General features: G+C 39.2%; 2 protein-coding genes across 3 annotated transcripts in view; one reads left to right on the top strand and one right to left on the bottom strand.

The window, feature by feature from the left end:
• Window positions 1–5,896, bottom strand: part of LOC122796526 (NADH dehydrogenase [ubiquinone] iron-sulfur protein 6, mitochondrial-like) — a 166,976-nt gene extending 161,080 nt beyond the window's left edge. Inside the window, exon 1 of the mRNA XM_044065085.1 lies at window positions 5,645–5,896. Within this exon, the coding sequence (XP_043921020.1) occupies window positions 5,645–5,794 (150 nt within the window). The 5' untranslated portion in view covers window positions 5,795–5,896. The remainder of the gene's footprint in view (window positions 1–5,644) is intronic.
• MRPL36 (mitochondrial ribosomal protein L36) overlaps window positions 5,871–23,490 on the top strand; it is a 37,407-nt gene continuing 19,787 nt past the window's right edge. The window contains exons 1-2 of one of the 2 annotated variants that reach the window (XM_044065087.1): window positions 5,871–5,946; window positions 14,945–15,264. In XM_044065087.1, the coding sequence (XP_043921022.1) occupies window positions 15,260–15,264 (5 nt within the window). In that variant the 5' untranslated portion in view covers window positions 5,871–5,946; window positions 14,945–15,259. Of the gene's footprint in view, window positions 6,071–14,944; window positions 15,265–23,490 lie in introns of both variants that reach the window. The other variant, XM_044065086.1, reaches the window with a different exon arrangement.

Here is a 23,490-nt window from a genome sequence, read left to right as displayed (position 1 = left end):
CTAATCTTTCTTGCATGTATTATGAGCAGTACTGTATTTGTTAGTTATGTTTATTCCTCTACTTGTTTCACTTTCCTTTGTAATCTCAAGAACTGACCTGATGGGACTATATTTTGTTTAGGAAACATGTGCGTGGTTCTAAATGACAATAAAGCTTACTTTGACACCGATACATAACCTTGATAAATAATGATCCCCATCTATGACCAAGGATAATCATACCACATACTTAAAGGTACTGGAGTCACTCACAATTCAGCCCAACACCATATTTATGAGGGATTTCAACTAAACCACTATATACTGGGATACATACACAACCACTAATATGCAGGCTCAAAGATGCCTGGATTTCATCAATGCAAACACCCCTGGAACATCTAAATCTGCACACCTACTATGGGTACAAGTATCCTGGATCTGGTACTCACAAATATGAGGAAATGCTGCACCCCTCCTCCTTGTGTAATGTCCTTACTGGTGAGGTCACATCACAAAGCAGTCACCCTTGATAAAAACTCCAGCATATTCTAGAAGCTTTGAGAACTTTCCAAGGTGAACTTCTTCCTATTAAGCGATGGCACAGCTAAATTCCAATTCCCCAAACTCAGAGAACACGGTGGCCTATGCGGAAGTTTACAGAAACCATGTCATCATCATCACCCCCCTTTTCCCCATTTACATGGGGTCGGGGTATTGTATTAACTGTCGCCAACTCTCTCGATTCAGTGCCACTCTCATGCCTTCTTCAACACTCATGCCTGACTGTCGCAGATCTTCTTTCACACAATCCATCCACCTCTTTGCTGGAAGCCCTCGCTTCCTCTTACCTTCTTCCTGTCTGTCCCAAATTTCCCTCACCAGATTGTCTTCTGCTTTTCTACACACGTGCCCATACCATCGGAATCTGTTCTCTTTGATCTTTTCTGCAATTGGAGCTACTTTGGCTTCTGCTCTTATGTCCTCATTTCTTCACCTGTCCCGCAGTGTGCATCCTACCGCCTTTCTCAGACACTTCATTTCAATCACCTCTAGCTTCTTCAACTGGTCTGCCTTTACTGCCCAGGTTTCTGTACCATACAGTAGTACTGGTCGCACCACTGTCTTGTACATCTTACTTTTCAGCTTCTTTGGCATTCTTATGTCATAGACTACACCTGATACTCTAGAATCAGAGGGGCTGCAGCTAACTGGCATAGCTTTGACCTCTTCATTCAGACTACCCTTCTCCTCAACCACCCCTCCCAGATACTTGAAGCTGTTTACCTGTTCCACTATCTTCCCATCTATCTCTATTCCCAGCTTCTTCTGATTTCCCCAATCTGCTGCCATTACCACTGTCTTATCTGTGCTTAGTTTCATCCCATGTGCCTTCAGATTTGCATTCCATTCTCCTATCCTTTGCTGAAGTTCTAGATCAGAGTCTGCCTGTACTGCCACATCGTCTGCATACAGCAGCTTTGTTGCTCTGACCCCTCCAACCCGTTTGCTGATGTAGTCCATTACCAGTATGAACAGCAGTGGGCTCAGAGCTGAACCCTGGTGTACACCCACTCCCACTGGGAACCCCTCAGTGAGGCCAAACACTGTTCGTACTTGAGTCACTGGGTCCTTGTACATAGCCTGTACTAATTCTATCAATGTTTCTGGGACTTCAAACCACCGCAGTACTGCCCAGATCAGCTTTCTTGGGACCTTGTCATATGCTTTCTCCAAGTCTAGGAAAGCCCAGTTTGACTCTCTCCTCTTCTCAAGTATCTGTCTCAGTGCAAACATCGGGTCAATTGTGCTGCATCCTGATCTGAATCCGAACTGTTCATCTCCCATCTTACATTCTACTATTCTGCGTATCCGTTTATCAATCACCCTCTCCAGAACTTTCATGCAATGTGATAGTAATTTGATGCCTCTGTACTGCCCATAGTTGTGGATGTCCCCTTTGTTCTTGTACACTGGCACAAGTATGCTTATTCTCCAATCATCTGGGATACGCCTTTCTCTTCACACTGCAATTAGTACCCTCAGGAGCCATTTCTCCCCCATCTCACCCAGCATCTTTATCATATCTGCTGTGACCTCATCTGAGCCTGCTGCTTTCCTGGACTTCATTTTCCTTGGTGCTATTCTTACTTTTCTAGGGTGGGCTCCTCTTCTTCTCCTCTCATTGTAGGCTATTTCTGGGGCAGTACAGCTTCTGTGGGGTTTTCTTCATTCAGAAGCTGCTGGAAATACGCCTTCCATCTGCCTTTGATGTCCTGTGGACTGGTGAGCAGATTGTTGCTGGCATTGTCTGACTATCATCTTTATCTTTGTCTTCCAACCTGATACAGTTTCTTTGTGCCACTTACAGAGTCACTTTTCAGTAGTTGGCAGCATACCTCCGATGTCCTATTCTTTCTATTGCCAACTTCTTTCTTAGCTTCTTTGTTAACTCCAGTTCCCTTACAGGAAATACCCTCTAACATTTCTCCCGCCACTATCATTACATAACAGATCCTCACTGTACTAAAAAAAACACTGCATCAATGGGTACCAATATCTCAGGATGCCTCCTAAATAGCTTGAAACATGACCTGACCTGTTAGGCCCACTAGATTCTCTTTTCAACTGAAGCCTCCAGAACAGGCTCCATCCTTAGGGAATGGAAGACTGCAATGGTCTTTCCCTCTACACACAGGTGGACCATCAACAGACCCATGGAACTACAGTCCCATAAATTTGATTAAATTTACATGCAAAGCCATAGACTGACCTGATCAACAACGATAATCCTAAGACATAGGAAATATTCAAACACTGGACCCATCACAGTTAAGTTTCATCAAGGACAGGTTATGCCTACTAAACTTGTTGGACTTCAAGAATGTCAGTAGGGTCATGGATGAGGGCAAAACTGCACATACTGCTTATGACATGACAAAGGCATTTGACACAATAACTCAAGGTATAAATCCCTAGGTCACCCAATGGATCACAGATAAGACACAAAGTTAGGGAGGGGAAATCCACCTCCACCAACAGGCATGTTACTAGTGGTGTCACAAAAGGCTTGGTACTGACACCTCTCCTGTTTGGAATATACTTCCCTGAAGTTAAGCTAAATGTAGAGGGCTTCTGGCTGACCATATTTGCTGATGACTACAACCTGGGTGCAATTACGGAATCCCTCAAAGATGCAGATAACCTCCAAGAGAGTCAAACACAAACCACAAACAAAAACGCAATGCAAAAAAAAATGCATACTTATACTTCCTGGGAAGATGACTGCCCCTGCAAATTACAGCACTCAGAGTAGATTCAGTGGTAAGGGACTTGGGGAAAGCAGGTTGTGAGCAACCTGAACTTTAAATCACAAAGTGTCTATGGTAGTGAGAAAATCCTTCTACATGGCACAATTTATAAGTAGGGGTATGGCATCCAGACCTAAGAGGATCAAAAGCCCACTATACTCAGTCCTCATTAGACCAGTAATCAAGTACAATGCACCCTTCAACATGTATAACAGCTGGAGTGGCCACAGAGGTTCCTCACTAAAAGAATACAGGGTGTAAATAATAGGTCCTATGTGGACCACCTCAAAACCCAGTCCCTCTACTCAGGTCTCCTACAGACTAAAAACATGTTGAAGGGACAAGTACATGCATCACAGATTTCCCCTTCTCTGGGGCAGACTCCTCATTCAATTGAAACAGAACTCTTCCCTAAGCCTATTAAACGCAGTTTGGACCAATGGATGGGAAACTGCAAACTCACCCTTAGCTTGTCACCTGTGGCCCTTAATAGGCAGTTTGTAGATGCCCTACGGTACAGGCATATACAAAAGTCGTTCTAGTCCGTTCGGCGTTGACATTTGGGAATACTAGGGCATGAAGCCATCCATCCACAACCCAATTTTTTTTTTTTTTTACTACACATAATGTCGGGGTGTTACTGCAACAGTGACAATCATCTAGATCCAAGGTTTACACCACCAAGAGGCTAGCGGCTAGCCCTGCTGCGGTAGCTCTTCAACACCACACACTCACACCGACCACCAATTTAGAGTGTCCAATCCAGAATGGCTGGGCTTAAAAAGGCTCTAGGCTGTTAGCTTGGTAATTTCCTATGATTCCATGACCTGATGAAACAGTATGTATTCAAAAGGTTCCTGTCTCAGTACTCTGCTGCAGCCCTGCACAGTTACTGAAACTGTATAAACCCACAACCAGTTTTAATCGACTGCAATAAAACGTTCCTTAAAATAAAAAGGTAAACAGCCAATCAAGAGTATTTTTGAACTCTTTCAGCATGAATGGGGATTCAAATATGCGTAGTGTCCAGTCATGTTAACGAAAAAGTGGATAAAACACAGAGGCACTGAAAAGTTTCATTTATTATATGTTTTCATCCGTTTACCAAGAAGGTCCGTCTGGGCATTAGAACCCCTTTTCAGTGAAGGCCTGGGAAGAAAAGCTCCACTAATAGTTTTAAAGGATATACAAGCAAACAGGGTGTTGTAAAATAAAATAATAATAATAAATGCATCACAGGTACAACTAAATATAACATGCACAACACTGCAAAATATCAGTATAATATACATTAGTACAACTTAATATACTATGGTATGCATGAAACAGCAAAATAATATGATGCATTATTTGAGAAATTAAACAATATAAAATAAAGGGAGACAGGAATAATGTTACACAAAGATAATCAACCAGAACAGTCACAACTGTCCAGCTGCAATAAAAATCGGGATTCTGAAAAGAAAAAAAAAAAAAGTAATGGTCATACCTACAACAGTCTCAAAAGCTATAACAACATCTTCTATAAATAACCCTACTAAATTCTCCAGATATGACAGACGGAAGAAACCACACATAAGGATTATTTAATATTATTGCATGCACAGTACTAAGTTAGAGTGCTCAAAACACACAAGAAGCCCTGAGAAACAGGATTTTGGATATTGAGTTTATAATTGTATATGCTAACGAGACAGATATGGGGATAAGCATGGCATATGGTATACAAATGTGCTCGTAAGATTAGCAGCGTCAATAACACTGAAACTAATCGGAGAAACAACAAATGGTCTACAATAACACATCAATCGTAACATCATCCATAATAACATTTACTTTAATAGAGCAGGCACATAACAATCAGGCCAGCTGTCTCTTGTATAAAGACAGGACAGAGAGATCCGGGCAATCAAGACTTCTGAAGGTCAAAGAATACAAATGTTGTCCAAACATAAACGATAGCCTGTAATACATGTACACTGAGCTACACCTATTCCGCTGTTGAAATCACTGCTACTTGAAACGTGACAGAAGAAAAAAAAAACATCTTCTGCACAGAAGCCTCAACAATAATTAGCTACTGTACTATAACAAAACTTGTTTATCATTCATAATTCCAAGGAAGACACGTTAGCTCAGCACTACAAAGAGCTGGAAATCACCAACTCTCCCTCTGCTAACTCAGACGTGTAAATATGTTAGAGCATTACAACAAACAAAATGCAGGCATTTATTTGGTACATAACAATGAACCTTCAGTTACTAATGCTAAACATTAGCGCTTCTACTATCCTTTACTGCGTTTTAGATAACCTGCACGACACCTCCAAAAAGGTGACTTGCAAAGAAAATACCTGTCCAGTGTGAGTAACCTTCTCGTTTGTCTGACCACCTTGCAACGCAAAAGCTCTTGCAGGAACCAGCCCAAAAGCTCGCAGCTCCGAAACCGTCCGTGAGGATCTTAAGAAAGGCTGTACAATATATTTAACTATAGAAGCTGCCATATTTTCCAGAAATAGACCTATGGTAGAATTCCTTCAAAATCAGGAAGGTCTTAGTGCCTGTCTGATGGATGGATGACTTGATCTTTTGCCGGCTCTTTTAATTGACGTCATCAAAGGCTGAAATTGGGGTGACTGTTTTGACTTATAAACTGGTTTGTAGATTTTTTTTGGCAGCTGGTATTCTTACTGTTGATTTTTATTTAAAATGCTGTAGGTATTTTGTATTATAATTGTCATCACTGGTATTGCCGAAGCTGTATGAATAAGGGTTGGAACGTAGGTATCTTTCTTGTTTTCTGGTGTTATGTCCTTGCTATTTTTAGGCCCTCATCTGTTAGCTGTGGTTTTTAGTCCATAGTGTAACAGTCCCCCCCTGCATGTTTGAGTTAAGTAATAGCAGAAACGTACATTTTTTTTAGATAAGAGGAAGGATGACAATAGTAATTGATATATAGAAAATAAGTGCAACGTATTAGTAAGAGTTTGGTATTGGTGGGTTTAAATTTTGTAAGTACGACTTGATTCTAACCACCGAAAGTCATTGTCATCTTAATATTGTTAAGGTTTCTTTAAAAAAAATTCTAAAAGCGTTATTACGCTTTCGTCTTCGCCTCAGGAGCATTTTTGGGAGAGTTGGTAAAGCAACTTTGCAGCAGCAACCCGCCTATTTTTTCGATGACATTCTTGTTAGCTGTTCTTTACGTCATCCCCTATTAAAATAAGTTCTACATTACAAATGTGATGGTAGTAAATTAATGGTAAATTGCAGTTATATGTGTATTTGTCTCTGTCAGGTGCGACGTCTTTTTCTTTCACAATGGTTAATCTCAGTGAAATTTACGGTTGGTCAAGCACCTAACTCCTTGCTACTATATAGTTAACCCATTTTCATGTTTATATTGGCAGTGAATGGTTGTGCTTTATCGAGCTACAGATTTCGGTAAACCCAGATTTCAACAAAATATGTAGCCAGTTCCCACATCTTTAAAATTATGCTTACATTAATGAAGAATTTTATTTATAAATACATCTGTGTGTGTGCAGTGGCCAGGATCAAAAGTGAATGATCAGGTAGGTATTTGCGCAAGAAGTTGCAAAGCTGTTGTGTACAGTGTTAATGTCAGGTTCTGTAGTGCTGAAGGATAAAGCCCTGACAGCGTGGCAAATAACTTGTAATTTAGTCATGGTCAGGGGGACTGAAGCAGTTGGGCTGGGAAAGCAAGTGTCAGAGGAAGATGTTGGCCTGTCTTGTTTTGGTAGCAGGAGGAATAAGCTGCCTGACCAGGCACATGGTTGACGTACAGTCCTGCCAAAAGTTTTAGCGTGTAAGATTCAGGCCAAGATATGTACAGTCCCAGAGCTACACATGCACAGAAGCTGCATTTGACTTGAATCTCTAGGGTGATATGGTGGACTTTCTGCATTTCAGACTGGGGGAGGGGGTCAGGTGGGAAGAAAGTAATCAATATTCTGTGGCTGCCTGTGTGGTTACTTTCTGGCATAGCTCTCACGGATAAAACTTGTATGAAAGTCTATATGGTGGTATTATTAATCTCTGGAGGAGTTTAGGGATTCCCCTATGCTATTAATGGATGCAGTGGTCAAGGAAAGAATGAATAACCCTCTGGTAGAAGGAAATTGATAGTGGTAAGGGGTTGGAGATAAGGGATGCACCTAGAGAAAAAGGTGAAATAGGTCCCCACTCCTCAAATTTGAATTTTCTCTGTCTTGCAGAAAAATGTTTGTGTTGTGCCCATCTGAGAGGTGGCATGACCTTGGCCCTTGGAATTAGAGATGGGATGTGAGGCAAGCTTGCCATCCTTCAGAACCACTTCTTAATGTTTTGTGTTTGTATGCAAAAGGCATTCCCTGAGAAGTCCCCCCCCCCCCCTACAAGGAGTGCAGCAAATTTCAGTTTGGAGGGGTTAATGCATCAAATGCTTGTGAGTACTTTGAATCATCGTGTAAATATCAGGGAGTTTTAACAGTGTAATAGATAATGCATAGTGTAGAGTCTTTGGAAAAATGAGTCTTGGCATGTGTACACATCAACTGTTGTTACAACTCGTATGATACTTTGTAAGGGGGGTGAGGGTGGTCTTTAGCCACTTAGCTTTTTTCGTTCCTGCCTACCAATCAGTGCTTTTCCTGGTGGAGGATTAACAAAAGTGTAATAAAAATAACTTACTTGATTCTGTGCAGATGATACCTGCCCGTTTTTCTATACTTTAATCCAAGACATGCTGAAAGTTTACCTGTCCGTTTTTCTATACTTTAATCCAAGACATGCTGAAAGTTTACGTGAACTAACTGATGGCAGGTGTGTAATTTTTTATCACAAAAACCTGGCATTTTAACAGGGGTGTGTACACTTTTTATATCCACTGTATAATAAAGTTAAAAACAATCCACTGTGCTTGGCATTAGACAGTATAGATTTTGTGTGTAGTATTCATTTGTTTGTAATTTGTGATACTGCTGCATGAAAAGACTAACCATTGTCCCAATAGTACATGCGGCTAGCTTCGTTGCTACTGTGCTTGCATAAGGATTCTTTCATAGTACAAAAAATAAAACAAAAATGATGTGATTCCAGGTAGCAGTCGTGTGAATGCTTTTTCTCCACTTTACTTTTCAGTGGGGTCCTGATCAGTGCAATATTGACTTCCTTTGTACTACACCTTAATGACGGTTTAGCTCGCAAAGGTGGGCATTTCTTAGGGATTTAAAAAAAAAGTCTGCCCATAACACAGAACTACTAGTAAAAGCAAATCACAAAATATTGAATATTTCTCATTAAAAAAAACAAAAAAAAGCAAAGCAGTATATCTGAACTTCAGTTACAAAACGGAGATGGTGTTATCTTGTGTAGTGGTACTGTTAGGGGAAAAAGTGGGTTTCTTTAAGGTATAGGGTTAGGGACAGGATTAGCACACAAAGTGATGTGCGGGGGGTTGAAGCCCCTTTCTCCTCTATCTGTATGAGCTAGCCTTATCCCTGACTTTGCCCCCAACCTTAACCATACAGATTACATTCGGTCATTTGACAGTTGTCTTCTGTGCTTTTTGTTTTACCCCAACAAAATGCTTTAGTCACATATAAGTATATAAAAACACGTGCAGTGTGTGGAGGGCAGTGATTTATGTTTTGAAGTCATGGATTAAGTACATCCCTAGCAAAAGACCCAATCTTAACGACACCTGGGGATGCTTTCATAGGGATGCTTAAGCACCCGTAAGTGCTTTTAAGTTTGGATCTTGCTCTTGGAGGTGGTTCTGCCCTGTAAAGAAATGCAACAGAAGGTAAACTGGCTTTTAAAAGTTGTTTCATTTTGTCACACTTATTGCCTTTTGTTTCTTCCTCATGTTTCTATGACAAGTAACCACTCGTACCATACGTTGCCCAATGTAAGGTGAGACTCCAGTATCAAAGGAAACACACCAGACTCCTCCAACAGACCACAACTGAAATGAACAGACTGGAAACAGCACAACTAAATAAACAAGTATAGTTTAATTTCCAAGAGCTTTCACCTTAATCAGAACACAGGAAGCAAATCTGTTGTACACCAAGTGCTTTGCCATCTTTCAAAGACAAAAGCCAGTAAAACACTTCGCACTGCTACACTTTTTTTTCCTTTAAGTGGTGGTACAAGGAGCACACAAAGCATCATGTACTACAAACAGTTAGGATCGAGGACCGATCATAACCTTTTGTGTGTTCTTTCACGTTGATGCCAAAATTCTCCTCTCAAGCTTCACTCTTCAGGTGAATTTCCTGACATTCATCTCACAAAAGTACAAGCTGGTTATGATTGGAAAAGTGATGATATTAGTGTGTCTCTCTCTCTCTCTCACACACACATGCACACGCACAATGTATATTGTTTTTCATGGTTTACTTTCTCATCTTGATTAGCCCTTTTGTTACACCTGAGTATTTCGTAAAGGACAACTAAGGGATAAAATTACTTGTTTTCTTTTTTCTAATGTCTGTTCTTCCCTTACATGATGATCCCACCACTCAAAACTATCATTCAGGTATCGGGAAGTACATATTTAACATTTTTTCCGATTCCTGTTCTGCCTGATAGCTGTGTAGTTAGCCATTTTTTAAGAAATTTAGTCTCACTGTATTGCAGCTTTCTTCAAGTTTTGCAGAGGCACCCATTGTTTGTTCAGCTGTGTAGTCCAAGACACATCCTCCATAGTTTGTGCTGTGCAGAGACGCCCTTCTTTAGATATTCAGTTATTCCTTCAGTTAACCTTGCTGTCTTGTAAGCATTAAAATGCCCTAGTCCATGAGGAGGAACTAATTAAAGAATTCTCTGTTGCTGGGTGTCTTTTGAAGGACCTTGCAGTGATCAGTAGTATTCTCACAAGGCAGCTTTGTGTTTCTTTTTAAAGCAGATTGGGCCATCTATTTGTTCCAGATGATGTTGGATTTCACTTTGTGCTGCAGCAAATACTTCAGTTGTTAGTGATGTTTTTGTGTGTGTGTGTGTGTGTGTGTGTGTGTGTGTGTGTGTATTTGGCATTAAATATACTGATCCCAAGGATATTGCCAATATCCTGGCAGATCGATTCAGTGCCACCTTCACCCTCTCTCACCCCCTAAATGGCCCATCTCAATACCGGAAGATTGCCAAATTCCGGTAATAATGGCCACACAGGTAAAAAACACACTCTCCAAAGCTAAGAATACAACATCCATGGGACCAGATGACATCTCGGGCTGTGTACTACATGCACTACAATATGAACTGGCACACCTCACCTAAGTGTCATGTTTAATCATAGCCTCACCTCAGGTTTCGTGCCCACTGAGTGGCGCAGAGCTACAGTTATCCCACTCCACTAGGGGGGATCCACCTTGGATCCCAGAAACTACCGTCCCATCAGTCTGACAAGCCTCATCTGCAAGGCCATGGAGCGTATTATCATGGAACTTATAAACAAAGACATTGGCAACCTTCAAACACTGGACCCCACCCAGTTTGGGTTCGTCCTGAACCTGATTGACTTCTTCGAATCAGTCTCCAGAGCCATGGACAAGGGTAAACCCAATGGGTTGCTAACTGGCTTAGTGATAGAACCCACACTGTAAAAGTAGCAGACTCCAAATCCAGCTCCAGACAAGTGGAGTACCTCAGGGTTCAGTCCTGCGACCGCTCTTGTTTGGCATCTACTTCTCTGAAGTACAGGCCAACACTAAGGGACTCTGGCTAACAAAGTTTGCAGATGACTGCAAACTGGGAGCCATTATTGAATCCCCAAATGATGTGGATACTCTACAAAAGGGCCTTACAGAAACAGATGCTTGGTGCCAGAGCCATGGGCTCAAGCTCAATGCCAAGAAATGTATAGTTACCCCCTTTGGGGAAAAAACATGTATCCGAGAATTACCATATAGGTGGCAGTACACTAAACACCGAAAGTGTGATAAGAGACTTGGGGACACAGGTGGACAGTGGTCTCGCCTTCGATAACCACATCGCCACAGCAGTCAGGAAATCCTTCTATGTGGCACACCTCATCACTAAGGGCTTTTTATCCAGAAAAAAGGAGGTCATTGTCCCACTGTACTCGTCCCTCAATAGACCCATTATAGAATACAACGCCCCGTTTGGTATGTACCTCTCAAGACATCTGCAACAACTGGAAAGGCCTCAGAAATACCTCACTAAAAGAATCACGGGCCTAAAGCAGATGTCCTATACTGACCGCCTTAAACTCCAGCTATACCCTGTCTCATATCGTCTACTCGGAGGCGATCTCTGCTTAACATACAAGGCCAAGTCAAACCCAGAGCTGTTGGACATGCTACACTTAAAGAAATCCCAATCCCTCCGAGCCACACGCTCCAGGGATCCAAACCTTGTCATCACAATAAACGAAACATGCTGGAGGGATAGGTTCCTGACCCAGAGACTCCCCAGAATCTGGAATAGATTGCTCATACATGTGGAGCAGAGTGCGATTGGATGGGAGAAATGAAATTCACCCCGGGGATCACGTCAGTCGCCCTGCTAGACAGGGGTCCAGGGAAGTAAATAGTGTGGGAAGAAATAGCCAGGGAATTGTTATGGCTAGGCTTGTATAGGCCCTAGGGCTGATGGCCTAGTACCAACCTATGAACCTATTTGTAGAGCTGTATTAGATATCTCTATTTATTTCCTGGTTTCACTGTACATAAACAGTTCAATCTTATGTTTCCTGTTACACTATTTATTCTTCAGTTCAGGTCCTTCTGCAGCTGCATATGATCTAAGACCCTTCCACTCTAGCAAATGATTACCCAGCATGACTGGTCCAAGGACATTGGGAATGGTATGCACTGCACTTTGTCTAAGAAGATGTACTGAAAGTAGTACTGTCACTAGGACCCTGACAAAAACTCACAATGTGAAACAGCAGCAAAAGTTGCAGTTCATCCAACTTTTTAATGCTAGTTAGTTTCACTAAATTTGTTAATTTGCCATGAACAGGTGACAGTGGGGTGTACATAGAATTCATCTTAAGCTGAAATAATTGTACTATTCTCCTGATTTTTTATATATATATATAGAGTGGATTCTGTTTATAGTAATCTGTGACTAGCCAGGGCAGTCTTGTCTGGATTCCAAGGTGGTCAACAACAGCAGAAGCATACTAAAAAAAATAGTGGTTTCCTGGCAAGTCATTTACAGCGGTTCATAGACCTTGTATAATTTGTGACTTATTTAATTTGATTCTGCCTAGAAATGCCTTTGTTTCTAGACTGCCTGTGTTTTGTGAATAGGTTAGTTCAAGTGATGGCGAACCTTTTGGGCTCAGTTTGTGAAAAATTGGGAAAATGCCTACCATGACTCAGCTGGCACATCACCCCCTGAACAAAAGTGAGCCAATTCTTTAAATATTCATTTATTGAAAAAATACAGTCTGCTATGTATTGTAAAAGAAAAATAAGTGACTTACAATAGGGAAAGCAATATGCGTTCTGATATTTAGGCTTAAAATACTGCACCTTTAAGTGGAGGATCACCTATTTTATTCAGTTTCTTTGGTAACTCAGGTGTTTGAACGCTGGTGTCACACAATTGTTGTGGCATGTCACCTTTGACAATGTCGTAGGATCGCCATCACTGGGTTAGTTGGTCTGTTGTTTATTATGTTGCCTTGTAATCTGATTTCAGAGCTCCCCCCAGAGATGCTATCTGCAGTGGGAAAACTTTTTGTTGGGGGGGGGGGGAAGCAAACCTAATTTTGAGGATGTTAATGACTTACATTTGGCTCATAAATGTTCTTATAAACCACAAAGAGGTCTCTGTTAAGTAACAGAATCAAATGAAAGTATATTGTATTCTTTCACATGTCCAGAATTTTGCAGGACATGCCTGACTTTTGACTCTAGTGAAGAAATACAGTCAGTAGAAGCATTACAGTTTCACAAAATGCATTATGGAAAAAAAGTGTTTTCTGTTGGTTAATTACAGTAATATGTATTCAGCTTGATTTTTGGGCAAACTGTGTGTGTGTGTGTGTGTGTGTGTGTAACTTGTGTAAGAGTTTGTGATTATAAAAGAGGGCAAGGTGGCTGGATGGGAGTAGGACGGGAGGAGAGCAAATTAGGGCAGCATATGCTAACTGGGATGTACAGTATCATTTTTCAAAGCAACAAAAGAAGTGTGGACTGTGTGTGTAGTTGGTATGCATCGCATCCAATCACATTAAGATTTCTCTATGTATTGTATGTGTGTGTAATATCTACATCATACACACACGCATATAATATATTTGTGTGTATGTCTATATTGTGTAATATATGCATATGGGTGAAAGCTCTGCATACTACTTAGCCACATTCTGCAAATTCAGGGAAAGTTATGCATCCTATTTTTGTCTTGTCCTTCGTAGGTTTTTCTTGTTTCTGGATAAACTGGTGTGTATTGTAGTCAGTCAAGAATGCCAGGCATTAGACTCGCTCTTTGATACTAATGCAGAATGCCAGGCATTAGACTCGCTCTTTGATGCTAATACAAAACCTACTTTTATTAACTTTTAAAGTGAATTTGACATAGCCCCCATCCCCCTCCCCATTTTTTGCTTTGTCCGGAATTTGAACAAGAACATTTAGAAGTTTCTGCTGATTCTTCTGTTTGTAAACTTAACATAGCAAATCTGATATTGTTTTGGCACCTGTTCATGCAAGTGTTTTTGTAATGAACATTCATCATTTTGCGACGTAAAATCATTTCCATATTGCTGATTTTTTTTTTTAAATAATAGCTGCAAGTAATACTGAATCATATTGATGCAAAGAACTTCTAAAGTGATGCATTTTAATTAAGTTTTGTTTTCTAATTGACATTAAGTCTTCCGCATTTTGTTAATTTATTCCACATTATGCAAAGTAGTATTCCACAATTTGGAGCTGGAAGGTTAAGAGCTGTGCAGTGCTTTTATGTATTTGTTTGGTTAGTTTGTTTGCTTGATTTTGATTATGGTAATGTACAACTGGGAAATGTCCTGCAGAGATCTGATGAGAAAAACACCATATTATTGTATTTGCACAGGCAGATAGCATAAACTTAACATTCAGAATTATTTTACAGTTTATAAAGTCACATTGAAAGTTTAGAACTCTTGCGGCATCTGTATAACAGACACTCTGAGTCCTGCAAGTGTGAGGATTGTAGGACATTTATTTGATTTGGCCATATAAGGAATGGATGTAGTAATGGTGTCAGTGCAATGGCAGAACTGCTTTGCTGATATATTTATTGTGATGTTAAATGTAAGGGGGGATAGGGTCAGAGTAAGATGTTGACTAGGTAATTTCACTAGCCCAATGACCTCTTTCATGGGAGATATGAGGTGGTATGCATACTAACTAGGAGAAAATTTGCCAGGACTCTAGGGAACTTCCCCTACTTGCCATTGTTCTGAGTGGAACCCATTATTGCAGGAGCACTTCGTTTCCATTCCGGTCAAAGAGGTGGCCCAGAGAAACAGTGAGGGGATGGGGAGAGGAGGAGATAATGGAGCGGTGAGAGAAATGGAGGAGAAAGCAAATATTGAGACCAGAAAATGTGTGCAAGAGTCTGAGGAGATGTTTGAAAAAATCTGTTTCATGGAGATGACTAACCAAATGATGGATGTGTAATTACAGGCCTCCAGTTCATAGTATTGCGAGATGATTTGCTTAAAGAAATGGTGATGCGGAGTGAGCCAGAAAATGGGAGATGTTTCTTGGTGGGACATTATGGAGCAAATACAAAAGGAGGCTGCAGAGACAGACACCTGAACGGTTGTGAGATTGAAAAAAAACACATGCAGAGAAAGTAGAAGAAGCAAAAGGGGAGCAGCAGAAAAGAAGGCAGAAGAAAATGAAAAATGGAAGTACATGGCAAGGATTCAAAGTAAAGATAGATTGACCGGTGTGAAGTGTGGGACAATTTAATAGCTTCTTTGGGTGTAAAAGCACATGAGGTAAGAGCATTTATTGTTAACTGAGGCGTTTCGTGACCTATTTTGAGACTGTGTGTCTTTTCAGTGCAAAATGTTTTTGGGAGAGTATGGGGGGGGGACTGTAGCCCATAGTCTTTGTGATTTAAAGCATTTAACAGGGAGAAAAAAAATGAATGTACAGTTTTGATCAGAGGGGGTAAGAGACTTAGGACAATGAAAACTTTATGTAAAGAAGTTCTGGACACTGCAGATGTTTATGGTAAAGGGCTTTATGGATTGGTGGATTGGTATTGTTAAAAATGTAGAATGTGGAGGGGAATAGGGGGGTTCGTAAAATACTGGGGACAACCCAAAACATAAATAAATTGGACGTTTATGGATGGATTGCAGAAAAAAATAGTAAGGAAAAAGGGAAGAAAATGAACAAATTTTTTTTAAAGTACTAGAAAGAGAAGAAAATTAAATGAGAAAAAATTAATAGAACATACAAGAAGGTTCTACAGTAAGTGAAGACTTAACTCTTACCTTTTTACTACCTCCCAATTTATGTTGGTAAAAGACAGAGAATTTAAAGGGTTAAGTGCAGAAGAAAAAAGGAAAGAAATTGGATGAAAAAAGAACATGTATATGTATACAGCCAATGACTAGGTGATTGATAATGGTTAAGGTGTTTGACTCACAGACACTAGATGCAGTGTTTCTCTCACCTTTGGGAGGGAAATTGGTTAGGCTTAGAATGACCTATTAAGAAGCAAGTCCACTAGTTAGCTTTGAAAGTAACATATAAAACCATGAATTTAAAGAAAGGGAAAATGAAACTTTTTTTGAGTGCTTTCAGTAAATGTGAATAACATTAAGAATATAGTAGGAAGAATAGGGAATTTGGAGTGTTGTAACACATGTGATGTAGATGTAATTACATTTAGAAGAGGCAAGATTTTTAACAAATGAAAGATTACAAACCGAGAAACTATAGGAAGGAAAGAACATTTGGAAAATGAGAGATGTTCTGTAGCAGCCATATTCTTTAGTAATACAGTAAAAAAAAATTAGTTGCAACTTCAGCAAAAATAGGAAGAACAAGTACAGAGAATTGTAACATTGGGTGACCTCGGTGGTGTAGTGATTAGCTTTGCCACCTCACAGCAAGAGGTTCTCTGGTTTGACTGGGTACCTTCTTTGCGGAGTCTGCATGTCCTCTCTCTAGTCACATGGGTTTCCTCCAGGTTCTTCAGTTTCCACCCACATCCCAAAGACATGCTGAAGGTGTATTGGATACTCTGAATTGGCTCTGTGTGTGTGTGTGTGTGTGTGTGTGTGTGTGTGTGTGTGTGTGTGTGTGTGTGTTTTCTGGGGAAGTTTGGGCACTAGGCTGGCAACTCAACACCATAAAACTCCACTGCTAATTATTCTGCTGAATATTGTTCCGTTGTGGTGAGCCTTAACTGAGATAAGCCAAAAGGTTCTTTTTTCTTCTGTTTTAACATAAGCACAAGAGTTGTTGTGTAACTTAGAAATTTAATGCAATTGGCTCAGGTGAAAAGTTATACACTTTAAGCAGGTATGACCAAGTAATAGAGTCAAAAGCCTTATCTCAATCAAGATTAATGATAGATATTTTTGTATGCATTTTTGTAGTATTATCCTGTACTTGGCTATTTAAAATAAACCCAGTTTGATGATTGTTGGTTTAGGTATAAAGTAGATTAATTATGTTGGATAAAATGGACATGAACATCTTATAGTCCACATTTAGAAGTGAAATGGGTCTGTATGATGATCACTTTCTAGGATCCTTATCTTTTAAAATGGATGATGTAAAGGAATATTTCCATGCTGGGGGACTTCAGCAGTGTTTAACTACATCATCTCATTTGGTAGTATTGTATATAGTTGTGGTATAAGACCATTTAAGCCCAGCGCCTTATTTTTTTAACTTTTTTTTTTTATTTGATCTTTTGTTTCTATTGAACTGAATGGTCTTTCAAAATTTATTTTATTATTTATACTTTCTGTTTGAAAAGTTTCAGCTAAATCATTGTCTAGGTTATTTGTATTTTCATGAAATGTTTTAAAACCCTCAAGAATACCATTAATATCTGTTATTTCTTTATTTACGTTGTAATGTCTTTGATATGATTTAGTTTATTCATTTTCTTTTGATCTAAGAGCAAGTTTATGCAAGCTTAAAGGGTTTACTGAATATGCCTGAAATTTTGTTTTTCCAAGTTTCTTACTTTAGGATTTAGAATTTCAACTTATTTTGTATTTTAAGTTCAATTATGTCATTTGGAGATTTAACATAAGTATAAGTAGTGTGTACAGTTTCTCTTGTTTTACCAATATACCAGCTTGTAACGCATTTAATTAAGCCTTTATTGAATCCCACAGGATAGTCGGATATTTCATTTTTTTAAGTAATATTAAAGATTTATTTATTTATTTTTGTTTATTTTCCGTTTGTTGACCAGGAAAGTCCATTGGGCCAAGAGGAGTCCTTTTTCAATGGAGGCCCAGGCCGAAAAGCTCCAATGTACATATATTCAGAAATATCTGCAATACATATGAATAGTTAAAGGACAACAACGGGAAATTAAAGCAGATTGCTCAACCTGCTGTCTCTTTTAGTCCCTGTTCGTTGATACCACCTCGAAAAATCACCCATGCAGCTTTAAAAACTAATCCACTCAACTGTTTTCCCTGTTAAGCTTCCTACCTTTCTGTACTGTTTTACTTTCAGTTTGAAAACCAAGTTGAAAAGCCTCTAGCTGGCTCTGAAATGTCACATCTGCCAGAGCTCTTGCTGTAGCTACTGGGACATTTCCTCCCCCAAAGTGATGTAATCCCTGCCTGATACATTTGCAATGACCATGCGTAGACATTTAATTGCATGTTTTTACATAAGCAGCAGATGTATGTCACAATTGACAACAATGCACCAGATTACAAGAAGTATGCAATACCGTCATTTTCTTATAAAAAAAGAAAAAAAAAAAAAAAGACGTGGGTGCTGATATGCAAGTCTGTGAAATATTTTGTGTTTGTAGTGCATCATTTTGTTAGCTATTTAACAAAACGGGAAGGAAAAATAAGTGGAAGTTTGATGGTTTGCAAAACTGTGATTATTCCCAGTGCTGTGGAGTTTGGTTCTAAATTTGACAGGAGGAGTGCAACAAAAAAATCTCCCACTGTAAGGAAAGGCTGACAAGAAAACAGTACATTAGTCTGGTCACCTGCTGTGAGCTGTCAATCACATGCAGATAATTGGTCAAATTACCCTTAGACCCTCTTTGACAGCTAGGGAAGGTATGTGTGAAGGGGGAGGGGAGGGGAGATACCTTGAAGAACTAGATTTCAGCCTTTACAAAAGAAATCAAGTTAGTATTTCTAAGAAGAAAGAGCAATAAAATGCACTTTTCAATTCTGTTCTGTAGCATTTGGACTGCTTGTGTTTTGAAGTGGCCATTGAAAAAGGATAAAATAACACAGCAGTGAATGCCTGTAAAACCAGTGGAATGACAGGAACTTTAGGGAAAATGTGGCAGATCTGATGCAGCTTTTTTGGAGACAATGCATTCTGGGATACAGGCAGACTAAACAGTCTTTCAAGATGCCAGACCCCATGTGGTCAGTCAGAAATTGCGGGTAAAATATCTAAAAAGCTCTAAATAGTCCCGGAGTGGTGATAAAATGTAGGAAACACCAAACCATGATGAAATAAACATGTTTTTTTTGAGTCTGTGGGTGCGGTTGTCCTTTAATGCAGTATAGTACAAAAACAAACTCAGCAGTATCTACTACGCAGTGCAATACAAATTAACAGAACAATAAGTTTAGCTACAGTAGTAACCGTGAGATAATTGATGTAACATAAAGTAGTACTAGACCATGAAGAGCGAGAGAACGATAGTATGCATGATATATTGGGTGGCAGGCAGTTGCCTACATAAGTTAGGGTGTGAAAGGTGGAGATCGTAAAAGGTGAGAAAAATGTGAGTTGGGGGAAGGCTTGAAGGAGAAGAGAGAGGGAGTGGAAGGAGTGGTAGGTTGGAAGTTGGGAGGGGTGAGAGCAGGAGCACACCCATGTAGTTGAGAGATACGAGTGGAGCAAGTTTTAAAAAGGAAAGATTTTGTGTAGTTCTAAGTTGGGGAGGAAGTGAGTTCCATTTTCGTGCTAGGGAGAAAGATAAAGTTGCCCTGAGGTACGCAAAGGTTTGTATACCTCAAGGAGGTTTTGATTATTGGATCTGAGGGTTTGATCTGGAAGGTGCATAGTAAGGATGAAGGAGAGGGAGGGGCATTGGGATGGGTTGAAAATGAGTTTATGAGCAGTGGATAGTTGGATATAAGAGAGGTAATTGGGGAGTTCAAGCCAGTTCAGGCAGTGTAAGGAGTCGCAGTGGTGGGAGGTAGACTTTGAGCTGGTAGCAAAGTAGGAGATTTTATTATAACAGGATGCCAGTTTACGTAAAAAGGAACCGCACCAGCATGGCTTGACAAAACACTGCTTTCTTAAAAACAAAGCAAGTGCCTTCATTCAGTTAAGTAACCAAACTTCATCAGACAAGGTCAAAACATTATTCAAATCATTTAAATACTCCCAATTCAGTTGCATGATCCAACTTAGATTCACATTATCCCTAAAAAATCCCATGATGCTAAAAAGTGATGATAAAAATACAAATAAGTAAATAAATCGTAAAGAACCTCCTCTCATAAAATCTCAACAAAATAAATATAGGTAGAAATGGTAAAAGATCACACTGAAAAAAAATAAATATATATAATATAAACAGCATGCCAGTTATTAAATATATTTGACGTTGCTCCCAGGGTTCATTTTATCGTGTCAAATTTTAAGTTTCAGTGTACATAGAATGGAGCAGAGGTGATTTATGCTGGGTTGTGTACAGGCATCCAACCTAATTTTCCAAAATAATTCAAGTTGCTCCAAGATTAGTGACAATGGGCCACCTCTTTCTCCTAGCTGTACTTGGTCAATGACCCTGAATAAGAAAGGGTGACCTGAATTTAGGGTGTTTTGCTAAGGCATTTTCGATTTTTCCTTTCCTAAGTGTTCGTACATTTTTTTCCCTTAGTTTTCGGTCAGTTTTCCTACATAAAAGCTGGGACATGATGACATATGGCCAGGTATACAACACTTTTGGAATTACAGTTGTATTTATTTCTACACTTATATTTACTTCCTTGGATAGTAAATATAGGGACAGGCCTCACATTTAATCATTCCTGGTCACCTAGTGGTAGGGTTTCTTTTAATCTCCAATAGGGATTTCAAGTTCTGTCCCCTTCTAAATATAATTCTAGGTGTTTCCTCCACAGTGGGACCAATAAGGGTGTCGTTCTTAATTAGGCACCAATTCTTAATTAAAACTATAGCGAAAGCATCCATGGTAAAAGGGGTAGAAAAAGTTAGAGAATAATTCATCTCCTGTGGCAAAATATTTAAACAATAACCCACGCCTGGGTATGGGTAATGCTGGATTTACCCACGGTTGTCTATATTTGGCCACTCGGGCTTTGCCCTCGTGACCAAACCACACCAACTGTGGGTAAATCCAGCATTACCCACACCCAGAAGTGGGTTATTGCTATTATACAATGACATTATTTAAGAAAAAAATACTTTTCTTAAATAATGGCATTGTATAATGCCTCCTTGCTGCCCTTCCGCAGCTATCCAGTATTCTTCGGCAATTCTGATGTACTGCGCATGCTTATGGTTACGTAATACATCAGAGCTGTGTGGAAGCAACAGAGAAAGGAATATCTCTGTTGCTTTTTAAAAGGTATCTCGCTTTGCGAGTTTAACATAGTGCGACAGCAAGATCTCTGTTGCCTTTTTTTTTTTTTTTGCGAGATAACAGCAACGGAGCTCTTCCGTTCTCCATTGCTGTCGAACACGGGGGGGGGGGCTTATACTAATGGAAAAAGTCCAGGTGACCGGACCTTTTTCCGTTAGTATAAGTCTAATTTACAACGGGCACGCTGACCAATCAGTGTGCACATTTTGAAATATTAATGGGGGGGGGGTCGTTGTATAATACCACTTAAGTGCCCTCGTTTTACTGTATCTGGTGTAACCAAGTGAGAATTGCATAGAATAGGTTGAAAATAACCTGCTGCACGTTTTACCTGAAATCTTCTAATAAGTTAGCTGGGTATCCGCGTTTTGAAAACATATTTCTGAATAAGTTGCATTTTATCATATATTTTTTTTCTGCACATATGTTTTTTTGGTGTGATGTTTTATCATTTTACCTATATTTATTTTGTTGAGGTTTTATAAGAGGAGGTTTTTTAAGCTTTATTTACTTATTCATATTTTTATCACTTTTTAGCATTATAAAAAAAAACCCACAGTAAAGCTTTCACCACCAAAAGCAGTTCGTAACGCTAGCGAACAAAAATTTAAATGAGAGACAAGCTGCTACCAAAGCCAAGTGTCATAAGTAAAGTTATAAAATCCACTTTAATATAAAATCAAGTTTAAAAACAAACTGACAATTATAGAAAGGATAAGCGCTTTCGGTTTCCACCTTTTTCAAATCCTATAAAGCCAGTGTACTTCCAGCTTAAGTAATAGTTTCATCAGTTCTAAGTACATACGTAAGCTGCCAATCAAAGATCCCTTATAGTTGTACCTTTTTGTGTTTTCATTTCCTTGGTGCTCGTCCTTTAAGAATTGGTTTAATGGGCACAATTTCATTTAAACCAAGTTTCCGATTAGACTGTAAGTCCGTAATCCATTTACTTTCTTCCATCTCTGTATGATTTACTATATCACCTCCTCTTAAAGTTTCAATTACTCTCGCTAGAGCCATGAATTTAAATGAATTACCTGCATTCATTTTAATGTGTCCAAACAAGGCATTTGTTTCTTTTTTATATCAGAGTTATGCCTTAAAATTTGTTCTTTGAACATCTTGTTCATTTTGCCTACATAGAATGCCTGACAACATGAGCACTGAGTCACATATATTATATTTTTGCTTTTACAGTTTACGAAACCTTTAAACACATGTTTGGATGAATAAACGTATCTCCAACTTTATTAACATAGGAGCAGGCTTTACAGAAGCCACATTTATACGTTCCTTTTTAGCACTGGTCATAATTTCATCCTTTCTAGTTGATTGTTGCTGATAACCGTATTCTTTTCAGATTTTCTCTGCTCTTAAAAGAGAAACTGGGTGCTTCTCCTACAATCCCCCTTAATTTTTCAACAGATGTAAGAATCGACCAATTTTTCTTAATTATTTTACAGATGTCAAGAGTTATCACTACTATATGTTAGGGAAAATCTTAATTTATCCTCTCTCTATTTTCATTTACTTCATTAATTCATGCTGTATGATGCGGTCTACCGTTCCCAATTCGCACATTGGAGGATCTTTTGATGAGGTCTTCCTTTTTGTATCCTCTCTCTGCAAAATCATCCACAAGTTTTGTTCGTTCTCTAATAAAATCTGTCTCTTTCGTACATAGAGATGCAAATTGTCTAATTTTCTGCTACAGAAAATATGCTTGGGATGCATGCTAGATCTATGGAGCATATGATTACACCATGTTGATTTCCTATGCATAGATGTGTCATTACCAGTACATTCATCCAGATTTAATTGAATGTCCAAAAAATGAGTCACATCTTTAGATAAGTTCATATCAAATTTCAAAAAAGATGTGGTACTGGTTAAGTAGATTTTAAACTCCTTTAATGAACTCTCATCCCTGTCCTATAAAATAAAGATGTCCTCAACGAACCGTCTGTATAGAACTATGTTCTTATTCCAGTTGTTCCTTGGGTCTGTATTCCATTCATCCTCCCATTGTGCCAACACTATATTCGCATAACTGTTGGCACATGGGGTCTTCATGGCCACTCCCATTTTTTGCCAGTAGTAGGTTTCATCAAATGTAAACACATTGTTGCATACCACTACTTCTAAGGCTGCATGTTAAATTGATGTTATCCACCATCTTATGTCTATTTCCAAACAATCTTAACAGCTTCAATTCCATATTCATTTGGAATATTCGTGAATAAAATATTGACATCTAAGGTGGCCATTATCAGACCTTTAACCATTTCATCATACAGTTGCTTTAGAAATTCCGCTGAATCCTTTATCACCGTTCCAGCATAGGGTAATAATCTCTCTAGTTCACCCTCTTCATATATAGGAATCTGTTCCATGATCCAGCCTCCCCCATTTACGATGGGCT

This window comes from Protopterus annectens, chromosome 3.part0, assembly GCF_019279795.1.
Source record: "Protopterus annectens isolate FY-2018-M chromosome 3.part0, PAN1.0, whole genome shotgun sequence".
NCBI lineage: Eukaryota > Metazoa > Chordata > Ceratodontiformes > Protopteridae > Protopterus > Protopterus annectens.
The sequence above is the reverse complement of the archived record's forward strand: the minus strand, read 5'-3'. Positions and strand labels throughout refer to the sequence as shown.